The sequence below is a fragment of the Physeter macrocephalus genome, chromosome 4, assembly GCF_002837175.3.
Source record: "Physeter macrocephalus isolate SW-GA chromosome 4, ASM283717v5, whole genome shotgun sequence".
Classification (NCBI taxonomy): Eukaryota; Metazoa; Chordata; class Mammalia; order Artiodactyla; family Physeteridae; genus Physeter; species Physeter macrocephalus.
In genome coordinates, this window is record NC_041217.1 from 74,885,473 (window position 1) to 74,898,803 (window position 13,331).

General features: G+C 42.0%; 1 protein-coding gene across 18 annotated transcripts in view; it reads right to left on the minus strand.

Annotated features, from left to right (window-relative positions):
* LOC102984115 (GA binding protein transcription factor subunit beta 2) overlaps nt 1-13,331 on the minus strand; it is a 62,687-nt gene that overhangs the window by 28,057 nt on the left and 21,299 nt on the right. For 6 of the 18 annotated variants that reach the window (XM_055084330.1, XM_055084325.1, XM_055084326.1 and 3 more), the window contains one exon: nt 10,984-11,423. The exons of 2 other annotated variants lie outside the window; for them this stretch is intronic. In XM_055084330.1, coding sequence (XP_054940305.1) covers nt 10,984-11,423 — 440 coding nt within the window. Of the gene's footprint in view, nt 1-5,940; nt 9,840-10,223; nt 11,424-13,331 lie in introns of those variants that run through there. 10 more of the 18 variants (XM_007130443.4, XM_007130441.4, XM_024116224.3 and 7 more) reach the window with 5 other exon arrangements.

Below are 13,331 nucleotides of genomic sequence, written 5' to 3' on the forward strand. Positions count from 1 at the left end.
TTTTGGTGGTATGCGGGCCTCCCTCTGTCGCGGCCTCTCCCGTTGCGGAGCACAGGCTCCGGACGCGCAGGCTCAGCGGCCATGGCTCAAGGGCCCAGCCGCTCCGCGGCATGCGGGATCCTCCCAGACCAGGGCGCGAACCCGGTTCCCCTGCATCGGCAGGCGAACACGCAACCACTGCGCCACCAGGGAAGCCCTGGCAGGCGTTTCTTAACTACTGTGCCACCAGGGAAGCCCTGATAGTCTTTTTCTAAAATTAGGATATTAACTCAAACTTTGTCTTTAGAAAAAACAGAATGTGCCAACAGGATAAAGTTGTCATCCTGACGGATTTCTAAGCTGATTTCTCAGAGGTATCCTGGGAGGTTATGGAGAAACCAGGGCCCCAGTAGGCAGAGTCCAACAGCTTGTATAAAGCTTTGGGGACCTGAAACACAGAAGGTTCCACAGTCACAAAGCTTGAAAAGCTGTTCAGCATCTTGGGTTCTTTGGTAGCTAAGTCACAGGGGCCTGAGCTATTATTATCTCTCAGATTTATGTCTCCTTGATGCTACTACCCCACACTTGGGAACCACACAGGTGTGAGTCACTCTCTGTTACTTAATCCAGCAGTTGACCCTTCAGAACTGTTGACTCATAAGAATTTAAGGTCACATGTATGAGAGTAAGATTGAAGTACATGGATAAAATATGAAGGCTATGAATCCAAAAGATCACCTATCTTTACCAGGTGTATTAGGGTCCCAACAGAAAATAGTTGACATGCTCAAAATAATGAAGGGCTCCTTTTAAAAAGTGTTGGCAAGGGATAGGTCAGTAACTGGAGGCTAGTAACAGCCTTACACCTGAACGGACAAAGGGAGGTAATGGCTACTAAGACTTGGAAGGAGAGATTGCATTGAGTGGAGCAGTAGCCTTTAATCAAAGGATACAGCTAGGTCCAGGTGACCCCAAGGGAGGGAACCTGGGAAATCAATACACTGGTTTCAGTCTTTTGTCTCCATCCAGTCTCCTGCCCAGAGCTCCCTACTGACTGAATCCAACTGGAAGCCAAAGCACAGGGAACCCGTTGATGAAATTCATACAGGTTAGCCTCCCAGGATAGAGAATGAGATACAGGAAGGAGGAAAGTGATCTAAAGGAAAGACAGAAGAATCCAGCACACCTAGAGATGAAGACCCCATCCACTTCCTGCAAGAGAGGTTATCTTTGACTCTCCTTGCTCAAGTGTTGCTGACAAGCAGCTTTATGGAGATGCCTCCTGAATTAGTTTTGGAGCAAAACTTACTTTGGGGATTTTGCTAGAAAGGCTGCTTGGAGAATTTACTTCTCTCCAGTTTCTTAACTGCAATTTGAGATGAATTAAGCTGCCCACAGTCAAGTGAGACGGTATTGTGACTAAAGGACAAACTACAGAGGAAAAAAACACTACTAACTCTATGTAGAAACTGTAGTTTTAGAAAGAAAAAAAAATTTTTAAGCTGAGGGACTTGGGGCAAAGTCACAGCCTGTTTTTTAATATCTATGTACTGAAGATAATACACACCTTGCAAGATAGGTATGTTTGTGTGCATGCACAGTTCCTAGCTCATTGATGGACACGTAGCACAAACTAAAAACATGTTATTATTTATGATATTGGCCTCTCTCTAAAATATCATTTTACTTTACAGTAAGAACTTTCTTAAACTTTAGGACTGTTTAGCAGAGTGCAGCCCCACACCTGGCTCAGGGGTCCCCTATAGTCTAAACTTACTGTTAGCTATCAGACATTTTGCAGAAACTCCTACATAGGTGTAATTATCACTAGGCTGCTCCCACTTCAACCTTCTCTTGTATTTTCTACCTACTGATCTTGGAGTAGAGGGCTCACTTTCACAGAGAGAGAAAATCTTAGGCAAGTTGCCCTGGCTCATGGTTTTTTCCATCATTTAAGAATATTTACCCTTCAGAGAACTCTAGGTTCCTGTATCTCCAATTCCCTTCCAAACTTCCCATATGCCTGATGATTTTTCTCACTAGGATTTTTTTTTTTTTTTTGGCTGCACTGGGTCTTTGTTGCTGCACGCCGGCTTTCTCTAGCTGTGGTGAGCGGGGGCTACTCTTCGTTGTGATGTGTGGGCTTCTCATTGCGGTGGCTTCTCTTGTTGTGGAGCACGGGCTCTAGGTGCGCAGGTTTCAGTAGTTGTGGCACGTGGGCTCAGTAGTTGTGGCTCGAGGCCTCTAGAGCGCAGGCTCAGTAGTTGTGGCGCATGGGCTTAGTTGCTCCGCAGCATGTGGAATCTTCCCGGACCAGGGCTCGAACCCGTGTCCCCTGCCTTGGCAGGCGGATTCTTAACCACTGCGCCACCAGGGAAACCGTCTCGCTAGGATTTTAATTCAACACTTTCAGTTCTTTGCTTCTCAAGGCTTTTTGAGTTCCTGCTCTTTTTCTCTCGGCAGAGCAAAGACCATATATACATTTATGAGGTACCTGCCAGATGCACCTTATGGTTAATATGTACACAGTATTGTTTACCAAAAAGCAATTATCCACATGCAGCCTAGTACATGGTAAGTGTTCAATTTCCTAAATATTGACTTTGAGAGCTTACCTGGAGATTCTAACGTTGAACACTGATACTTATATGTCCTTAACTTTGGTATTACCCTCATTTATTTATTTATTTTAAATTTATTAATTTTATTTATTTATTATTTTTGGCTGTGTTGGGTCTTTGTTGCTGCATGCAGGCTTTCTCTAGTTGTGGCGAGCAGGGGCTACTCTTCTTTGCAGTGCTGGGGCTTCTCATTGCGGTGGCGTCTCTTGTTGCAGAGCAGGGACTCTAGGCATGCGGGCTACATTAGTTGTGGTGTGCGGGCTCTAGAGTGCAGGCTCGGTAGTTGTGGCGCACAGGCTTAGTTGCTCCGCGGCATGTGGGATCTTCCCGGACCAGGGCTCGAACCCATGTCCCCTGCACTGGCAGGTGGATTCTTAACCACTGCACCACCAGGGAAGCCCTACCCTCCTTTATCTGAGAAAGGCATCTTTATTGCCAATGGAGCAGCTTTTGAGAACACTATACACTAGATGGGAACACCCAAGTAGCCAGCCAAGTGGGTCCGTTCAACCCTGGCTATCAACAGGGATTGCGCCACAACCAGACGCTACTCATATTTACTTAATAAATATGTGCTGAATTAGACTGAGATAACAACAAGCACCTTATTAACTAAGAGTAGCTTAGAAGCCAGCAGAGCAAATGCACTATGTCCAAGCCTCCCTGGGCCTGATGTTCTTCCCGTACCCCGCCTCTTATCTTGGCATTGACTTTAGTCCCACACAAGGCACAGAATCATTTACTTCAGCTACTATTCTCCTCTCTTGGTTGTTTGCTTTTAGGGAAGGGAGTGGGGGATAAAAGAAGGAAAGAAGATGTAAATTAATAAGCCAGTCAAAAGTTCTCTCCATTCTCACTTCAGTTCTTACCTCAACTTGCTCTGCCTGTTAAGAATACCAGCTGAGGAGTAGCTAGATAAGGAAAAGGTAGAGAGTGTGAATGGGTCAGAAGAGGCACCAAAGAGGGGAAAGAAGATGCCCCCTGACAAACCACCCTCCCACTGCTCCACCCTCATTAGCTCAGTAGGACGGGGAAAACTTGCTCTTAAGGATTATCTGTGACCAGGGAGTAGATAAAATTTTTGCCCGGGAGATTGAAAAAATTTCAATGACACCTGAAATGGTAAGACTTCGACATTTTAGTATGAAACATTTTTTTATTTTAAATGATAGTACAAAAATTGTATATATAATATAGATCTGTATAGGTATACATACACACAAATGCTCTCTCTCACACACACACACACACACACACACACACACACACACAAACTTGCTCATCAGAATCAAACCCTATTTAATTAAAATCCTAAATAAAAAAGAGAAGTATACTTAAGTTTTCTTAAAACATACTGTACATAAAGCTGTCAGACAACCTGAAAAACTGAAGATGTTTTGAGAAGAAGCTAGGCACCCCACCTACCCTTTTTCTGCTGCCCCCAACACAAATGGCCTTGGCAGAAGGACAGTACACAGGGCAAAGCCAGAGAAGGGAGCTGCTGCTATCATTACTGTTGATAGAGCAAGATGCCTGAAATCAACTAGGAAGCACAGGATATAGGGTATGACCTAGATTAATTCTCAGAAACAAACCATTTAAGAATAAACAGAAAATATGTGGTAGTGAAGGAGGGGAACAGAAAGAGGAAAGACAAGGCGCATAGATTAGAAGTGACCTATTAATTAAATTCTAGTGCCTGGGAAAGACTCAATGAGATAAGAACAATGGGGTCACAGAGGCAGAAGTAGTTAGAGGGGAAAGGGGAGGAGAGAGACAGGGAATAACAATTTCCTGCCATTAACAAGCCAAGTTGCTATGTAATAGTCTGGAGTCTAGGGATATCACCCCACTTCCTAATCTTAAGAGAGTCTTTAAAAAAAAAAAAAAAAAAAGGCAGCACCAGAGGTTCAAAGCTACTTAATTCGAATTCACATCCTTCTTGCTCCTGGTCTCTTGTTAAATATATTGGCATAGGAAATAGAGTACTAACTCAAAAGGGGAAAATATCACATAAAGTGGAAATAGATAAGAGCCTAGAGCAGCACATAGGCGGTCTTAATATGTATTCCATTCTAAAGCTCCTTTTCTGGCCATACGGAGATGTCTATATAACAAGTAGAGAACAGGAGGCCATTCTCCAACAAATCTGGACAAAAACCGATTCCCACTCAATATTAAACTTCTGGGAATAGTTCACTATATGCCTCATGTCTTCTAGCTCTGGGGGTCCATAATGTTGTTTGTTAGGAAAGAGCCACAGAAGCTTTCTCAAAATGGTCATTCCTTAAAAGGCTGAGATGTCTAAACTGGGAAGCAGATGTATAGAATATCTGCTCCTTCTGCCATGGAACTTTATCTAGGGTTTCTTTCCTTTTCAGAGGTGTAAGAAATTATACAAATGCCAGTCAAAACAGCTACCATAGGGCTTCCCTGGTGGCGCAGTGGTTGGGAGTCCGCCTGCCGATGCAGGGAGCGCGGGTTCGTGCCCGGGTCCGGGAGGATCCCACATGCCGCGGAGTGGCTGGGCCCGTGGGCCGTGGGCGCTGAGCCTGCGCGTCCGGAGCCTGTGCTCCGCAACAACGGGAGAAGCCACAGCAGTGAGAGGCCCGCGTACAACAACAACAACAACAACAACAAAAAAAAAAACAGCTACCATAGGAGCTGAAAGGAGGTTTGCTCTGTGGAAAGGCAGCTCCATCTCTACCCCTGACCCGGCTCTGAATCTTTCAGTTTACCGCTGTCATCACACTGTATGCTAAAGAAATCTCTGCAAAGCTAGGTACTAGCTCTCCCTAGGGCCTCACTCCTCAGGTTTCTCATTACTGCCTGTTGAGCATGCCTCTCAGAAAAAGGCCCAAATTAATGCTTTTTCTTCCTCAGTGCCTTTACTCAATTGAAAGAAACCCTCTCTAATGTTTTTAATGAAATAAAAGTATTTCCAGCTTTTACCAGGTACTTTAGAGTTGAACCTCAAATAAACAAAGAGAAAAGTGGGAAAATTCATATGTATTTATAATGTACACAATATATACGTGCAGCAAAGGGGTGTTAAAAATGCCCTGGTCACAAAATACCTAACTTCAACTGGACAGCCCTCTGTTAAATTCATTTCTTTTATAGCAATATAAAGAAAGAAAGTCATTTTGCATGCCACAGATTTCTAATATTACTGAGCAGACACAAACATTTAATAATGCAGTGCTAAGGCTGAAAAAGGGGGAGAGGCAAAGGCAAAAATTATGAAACACAGTTCTGACAGAGAAAAAGAACATCTTTTAAGGTGCTGACATACACACAAATGCTCTCTCTCTCACACACATACACACACACACACACACACACACACACACAAACTTGCTCATCAGAATCAAACCCTATTTAATTAAAATCCTAAATAAAAAAGAGAAGTATACTTAAGTTTTCTTAAAACATACTGTACATAAAGCTGTCAGACAACCTGAAAAACTGAAGATGTTTTGAGAAGAAGCTAGGCACCCCACCTACCCTTTTTCTGCTGCCCCCAACACAAATGGCCTTGGCAGAAGGACAGTACACAGGGCAAAGCCAGAGAAGGGAGCTGCTGCTATCATTACTGTTGATAGAGCAAGATGCCTGAAATCAACTAGGAAGCACAGGATATAGGGTATGACCTAGATTAATTCTCAGAAACAAACCATTTAAGAATAAACAGAAAATATGTGGTAGTGAAGGAGGGGAACAGAAAGAGGAAAGACAAGGCGCATAGATTAGAAGTGACCTATTAATTAAATTCTAGTGCCTGGGAAAGACTCAATGAGATAAGAACAATGGGGTCACAGAGGCAGAAGTAGTTAGAGGGGAAAGGGGAGGAGAGAGACAGGGAATAACAATTTCCTGCCATTAACAAGCCAAGTTGCTATGTAATAGTCTGGAGTCTAGGGATATCACCCCACTTCCTAATCTTAAGAGAGTCTTTAAAAAAAAAAAAAAAAAAAGGCAGCACCAGAGGTTCAAAGCTACTTAATTCGAATTCACATCCTTCTTGCTCCTGGTCTCTTGTTAAATATATTGGCATAGGAAATAGAGTACTAACTCAAAAGGGGAAAATATCACATAAAGTGGAAATAGATAAGAGCCTAGAGCAGCACATAGGCGGTCTTAATATGTATTCCATTCTAAAGCTCCTTTTCTGGCCATACGGAGATGTCTATATAACAAGTAGAGAACAGGAGGCCATTCTCCAACAAATCTGGACAAAAACCGATTCCCACTCAATATTAAACTTCTGGGAATAGTTCACTATATGCCTCATGTCTTCTAGCTCTGGGGGTCCATAATGTTGTTTGTTAGGAAAGAGCCACAGAAGCTTTCTCAAAATGGTCATTCCTTAAAAGGCTGAGATGTCTAAACTGGGAAGCAGATGTATAGAATATCTGCTCCTTCTGCCATGGAACTTTATCTAGGGTTTCTTTCCTTTTCAGAGGTGTAAGAAATTATACAAATGCCAGTCAAAACAGCTACCATAGGGCTTCCCTGGTGGCGCAGTGGTTGGGAGTCCGCCTGCCGATGCAGGGAGCGCGGGTTCGTGCCCGGGTCCGGGAGGATCCCACATGCCGCGGAGTGGCTGGGCCCGTGGGCCGTGGGCGCTGAGCCTGCGCGTCCGGAGCCTGTGCTCCGCAACAACGGGAGAAGCCACAGCAGTGAGAGGCCCGCGTACAACAACAACAACAACAACAACAAAAAAAAAAACAGCTACCATAGGAGCTGAAAGGAGGTTTGCTCTGTGGAAAGGCAGCTCCATCTCTACCCCTGACCCGGCTCTGAATCTTTCAGTTTACCGCTGTCATCACACTGTATGCTAAAGAAATCTCTGCAAAGCTAGGTACTAGCTCTCCCTAGGGCCTCACTCCTCAGGTTTCTCATTACTGCCTGTTGAGCATGCCTCTCAGAAAAAGGCCCAAATTAATGCTTTTTCTTCCTCAGTGCCTTTACTCAATTGAAAGAAACCCTCTCTAATGTTTTTAATGAAATAAAAGTATTTCCAGCTTTTACCAGGTACTTTAGAGTTGAACCTCAAATAAACAAAGAGAAAAGTGGGAAAATTCATATGTATTTATAATGTACACAATATATACGTGCAGCAAAGGGGTGTTAAAAATGCCCTGGTCACAAAATACCTAACTTCAACTGGACAGCCCTCTGTTAAATTCATTTCTTTTACAGCAATATAAAGAAAGAAAGTCATTTTGCATGCCACAGATTTCTAATATTACTGAGCAGACACAAACATTTAATAATGCAGTGCTAAGGCTGAAAAAGGGGGAGAGGCAAAGGCAAAAATTATGAAACACAGTTCTGACAGAGAAAAAGAACATCTTTTAAGGTGCTGAGTTCAATATACAGAAAACCTAAAGCCAAGTTCTCCCATATTTCAATTAAGAGACCTCAACTCTGGCATTACAATTGAGGGATCCCACAGAGGTAGTGATAGGAAGGGAATGTACATTTATACATTTGTAAGTAATTTTCCTGAAGCCAGGAACAAGAACAGAAATATTAAGATTTATTTCTTTCTCCTTTTTAGGGGAAAGCTTAAAACCAAAATGTAAATGTAGGGTCTAATATTCCTATATTAATACTGATATTACTAAAGCAGCTTTATTTTGAAGTAGGCAATCATCCTAGGCTTCAGGTTTCTCCTGCTCAAGTACCATCTCTGAACCACTTGTCTGTTTGATTCTTTGTTATCCAACCTTACCAATAAGCCAGTTGGAATCCCCAAACCCAGAAGATCTAGCAACATTTTTCCAACTTCCATGGCTGATCCAGAAAAATATGCAAAATCATACAATGGTACTGCCATTCATGTCTTTAATATTTAATCTAACTACTTCAAGGGATCCTGACCTACCATTCTCTCTATGGCAATACAATTAGAGATCAAGTCCTATTTCCCTTCTCTGGGATGCGAAAAGGTCTATTCCAAGTAAATAAAAACAAATGCCCTTTTGCTTCCCACCCCGTTCTAGACATTTCCCTTCTCTCTCTCCCTATCCCAACCCCCCCTTTAACTCCCTATCTCAGAGAGCCCATCATCAAAAATGACTTGGGCTGTATTAGATATTTTACTGGGTGGGAATGATAGGCTCTTACAAAAAAAGAATAATAAGAAACTCTAAACAGCTCCCCCAAACAGTAGGGACTCTGTATGCTCAGAAGGGAGTGTTGGATGGAAACTCCCCGCCCTCAATAAGAAGCTACCTCAGAGAGTGAGGTGGTTGGGCCTGCGTATTTTCTACACAGTTAACCTTCATTCCCTGAACAGGAAAGAATAAAAGAAGGAATTAAAGTCAATATATGCACCAAGAACACACACAAAACACATCTAAAATAACACTTGGTCCCTCTGTAGTTAAGCTAAAGCTTTGAAATGGCACACAATAGCAGCTTATTGTTAGCACCTGATTCACAAAGGGACTCAGAAAAAGGAAAAATATTGCAAACAGAAATAGGACGATTCGACAGCAGATACCACAATTTTACCCTCTCCCTCACCTAGGCTGCTTCACTGCATTTCTCCATCATCCCCAACAGTGCAGACTAATCTCTGATCATCTGGGAAGTGCTTAGTACTTGGTCCATGGAGAAAACCTAGCTACGGTGGCCTGCAGCCAAGATTAATTTCAAAACTGATATTTTTGTCTATAAACCTCTAATAGCCAATTCTGTTTGTTAAATTTGGTTTGGGGAGTTATGTTTTCAGTTTATTTTAAGCCCCAAATGATTCTGCACCTCTGGAAAACTGCAGCAAATTACTTCACTAATCAAGGTAAACAGAACCATGTTAACTGTCACATTTTATTCCAAATTAAAAATGTATGTTTTCCCCATGATTGCTAATTAAGAAAACCATATTCTAAACAGTCATTCAAATGTTTACTTGGCACAGCTCCCTCTGGTTGCTTCTAATTTATAACAAAGCAAGCAAGCAAGTCCAGGATGATGACCTCTTCATAACCCCTCTCTCTCCATCCGTATTCCCTTTTTTAAAGAAAACTCCAAGAAATCCCAGCAATGAAACACTTTCAAAAGTATATAAGCAAAGGGAGCAGGCATAGTGGGAGAGAAGAGAGTCAGGTGACGAAGCATCTGGTCAGAATCTTTGGTTCCTTACATTACGGCACTGGTAGTTCTCAGTCCCTTTGCCAGCACACACTGAGCACCTATAAGGCACAAAAGCTCTGCACAAGGCCCGACCTTAAGGAAACAGAGCAATTTACTCAACCCAAATCAGATGGAGAAAGCTATACAACATCCTCAGCATTCATCTCTCCCCCTGTCTTTTCTTGCCTATGAGAGGATACCATGTAAGTTCCACAGAAAGGCACACTTAGAAAACTCAACAAAGTTTTATAAAATTAAAAAGTTGATATTAAAGCTTGATATTACATAAATAAATGGTTGGAAGCAAGTTGTTCTGACAACAGACTACCCTTCTGATTGTGATTTCATAAAATCCAGCCAGAGCAAAGTTGGTATCTCAGGACCAGATTGTTTCCTAACCCCAGGAGCCTCTTTCTGGCCACTTTCCAGCATTGTAGAGGCACAGCCTGGAGGATTTTGGATTTATATACACTTCTCTCCTTTCCAGTTTTTAAAAATTCTATTTCAGTTTCTTAAACTGGCATCTGAGCTATGGACACACAATGGATGCAAATTCAGTGAGGCAATCACACATTTCTTTTCAGTGAAATTAATTCAGGATAGTGGGGAGTGCCTGCCTGCTCCTTCGGAAGTGGAATATATTTCTTTCTCTTCCCCAAAGCTTGCATCTAATCCCTCCTCCCAATTAGGTTTCTCCTCTAACAGGTACACATCATAAATCTAAGGCAAAGTTTCAGGTCACTTGATGGTACAACTATAATATTAAAGGCTCTGGGTGTGTCCATATTAGGAATATTATTTTAAAATCTTTTGATAGAAAGTCAGTTATTTAAAAAACAATCAATCTGCAACATCCAGCATTCTTTTACCTCTATGCTTCAAGCAACGATGTGAGCTGAGAAATTTGGTCCTTATTCTTTTGGTCCCTCAGAAGACTTGTTCCCTAAATTTGGCTTTGAATTTTCCAGTTGCATAGAGAGCCTTCCTGAGCCCAAACTCTGTACCCTGCTATAGTTTTCTTCTTTAGGACATTCTTAATTTTGATACAATGTTTGTCCTTTGTATTTTCTTTTAAAAAGAGGAAAAAGATGGACACAGCACAAGCTGTGGCCCTTGTACATTAAGTTGAAACAGTTTCCATGGAAACTCCAGTATGAGGCTCTGTGGTCCCTACTGCCCCAGTCACTTCTGTCTCTCTCTCCTCCATCTCCCCCTCTGTAACTACTACAGCATCTACCTCAGCCACCTCTTCAACCATGGTGAAATCAACTCCATTGGGCTGTTGTCGGGCCATGGCCTCTAGCTTGAGGCGGTACTGTTCTGCCTCCTGCTCTTTCTTTAGGAGCTGGTGTCGGTATTCCTGGGCTCTTCGATTAGCCTCCTGGAGTTGCTGCTGAAGCAGCTCTCTTTCAGTGCCTTCCTGTAAAAGTAAACCACCACAGGTAAGAATTCCTGAGAGTAGACAAAAAAGAAGGGTTTGGGCCTTGAAAGTTCTGGCTTTGGAATCTTTGCCTTCTCTTCTCTCCACCACTGCTAAAAACATTACCTTGCTTTCCTCCACACTGTCTGTCATCTCTTCTATCCTTGGTTTCTTAGTCAGTGGCAATTTCTCTGCTTCTTCTGCCTCTTCTTCAATAACAGTCTCCTCTGCAACCTGACCAGCAGGTACAGTTAGAACTATAAGCCAAAGGACACCAATTGGAGGTGATGAATACATAGTAAAACAAAGAGACTTTGCTTACTTTGAATCAGACAATAAACTAAAATATAGGGCTTCCCTGGTGGCGCAGTGGTTAAGAATCCACCTGCCAATGCAGGCGACAAGGGTTTGAGCCCTGGTCCGGAAAGATCCCACATGCCGTGGAGCAACTAAGGCCGTGCTCCACAACTACTGAGCCTGCGCTCTAGAGCCTGTGAGCCACAACTACTGAAGCCCATCCACCTAGAGCCCATGCTCTGCAACAAGAAAAGCCACCGCAATGAGAAACCCGTGCACCGCAACGAAGAGTAACTCCTGCTCACTACAACTACAGAAAGCCCGCGCACAGCAATGAAGACCCAACGCAGCCAAAAAAAAAAAAAAATCATCTAAACTAAAATATATTCTCTGATATCTCACTGTTCATATCTCTTTGGATTTTAGAATCAACAGGCAAGGCATGGCTTTACAGAGAGAAACCAAAAAGATTAGAGGCACTAAGAAGACCTCAGAAAGGAAGGGTGAGGATTTGCAGGTTTGGAAACCATGTAGTTAAGACCCAACTCTGAGGCTTTTATATAGAAATGTCTGACTGTAGATCAGAAGCTGTGACCACTTAGCTTACAATTCTGCAGGAATAACTTATCTAAAGTAGGTCTGATATCTTAAATAAGAATTTTGAGAAACCTTTCATGAAAGCAGTTTGCCATTAGCTGTGTCTAATTTAACTATTTATCTTCTCACAGATAAGTGAGAAAAGGGTCAACACACATATGCACACAACACACATGATGCACTACACACCTATCCAAATGGCTAAAATTTAAAAAAAAATAGTGATAACACCAAACGCTGGCAAGAATGTGGGAAACTGGATTATTCATAAATTGCTGGTGGAAATGTAAAATGGTACAGTCACTGTAGAAAATAGTTTGGCAGTGTTTTACAAAAGTAAACATGCATTTACCATATGACCCGGAAATTTTACTTTTGGACATTTACCCCAGAAAATTGAAAACTTATGTTCCCATACAACCTGTACACGATTGATCATAACAGCTTTACTCAGATATAGCCAAAACCTGGAGACAGATTAAGTAGGTAAACGGTTAAACAAACTATGGTACGTCCATACCATGGAATACTACTCAGCAATAAAAAGAAATGAACTATTGATACAAACATCAACTTGGATAGACCTTAAGGAAATTATGCTGAGAGAAAAAAGCCAATCTCAAAAGGCTATATACTGTATGATTCCATTTATATAACATTCTTGAAATGACAAAAGTATAAAGATAGAGAACAGATGAATTAGTTAGTGGTTGCCAGTGGTGAGGAAAGAGGTGGGAAGGGAAGTGGCTATAACATAAGGAATACAGAGTAGCACAAGGAATCTCGGTGATGGAACTGTTTTGTATCTCAACTTTGGTGGTGCTGATGCATTAAATTGCATAGAACACAAACTCACAAATGAATGCATATAAAACTGGAAAAAATCTCAATAAGGTTGGTGGATTGTACCAATGTCAATTTCCTGTCTGTAATATTGTACTAGAGTTATACAAAATGTTACCATTGGGGGAAACTGGGTGATAGGTATATGGGATCTTTCTGTATTATTTCTTACAACTATACATGAATGAATGTATGATTATCTCAAAATAAAAAGGTAAAATTATACTTAGGTTTTAGGATGCATTACGATTTTTGTTTAAAGCAGATTTACCTAGTTATTTGGTTTGGTTGATTTTTTTTTTTTTTTTTTTTTTTTTTTTTTTTTTTTTTGCGGTACGTGGGCCTCTCACTGTTGTAGCCTCTCCTTTTGCAGAGCACAGGCTCCGGACGCGCAGGCTTAGCAGCCATGGCTCACAGGCCTAGCCGCT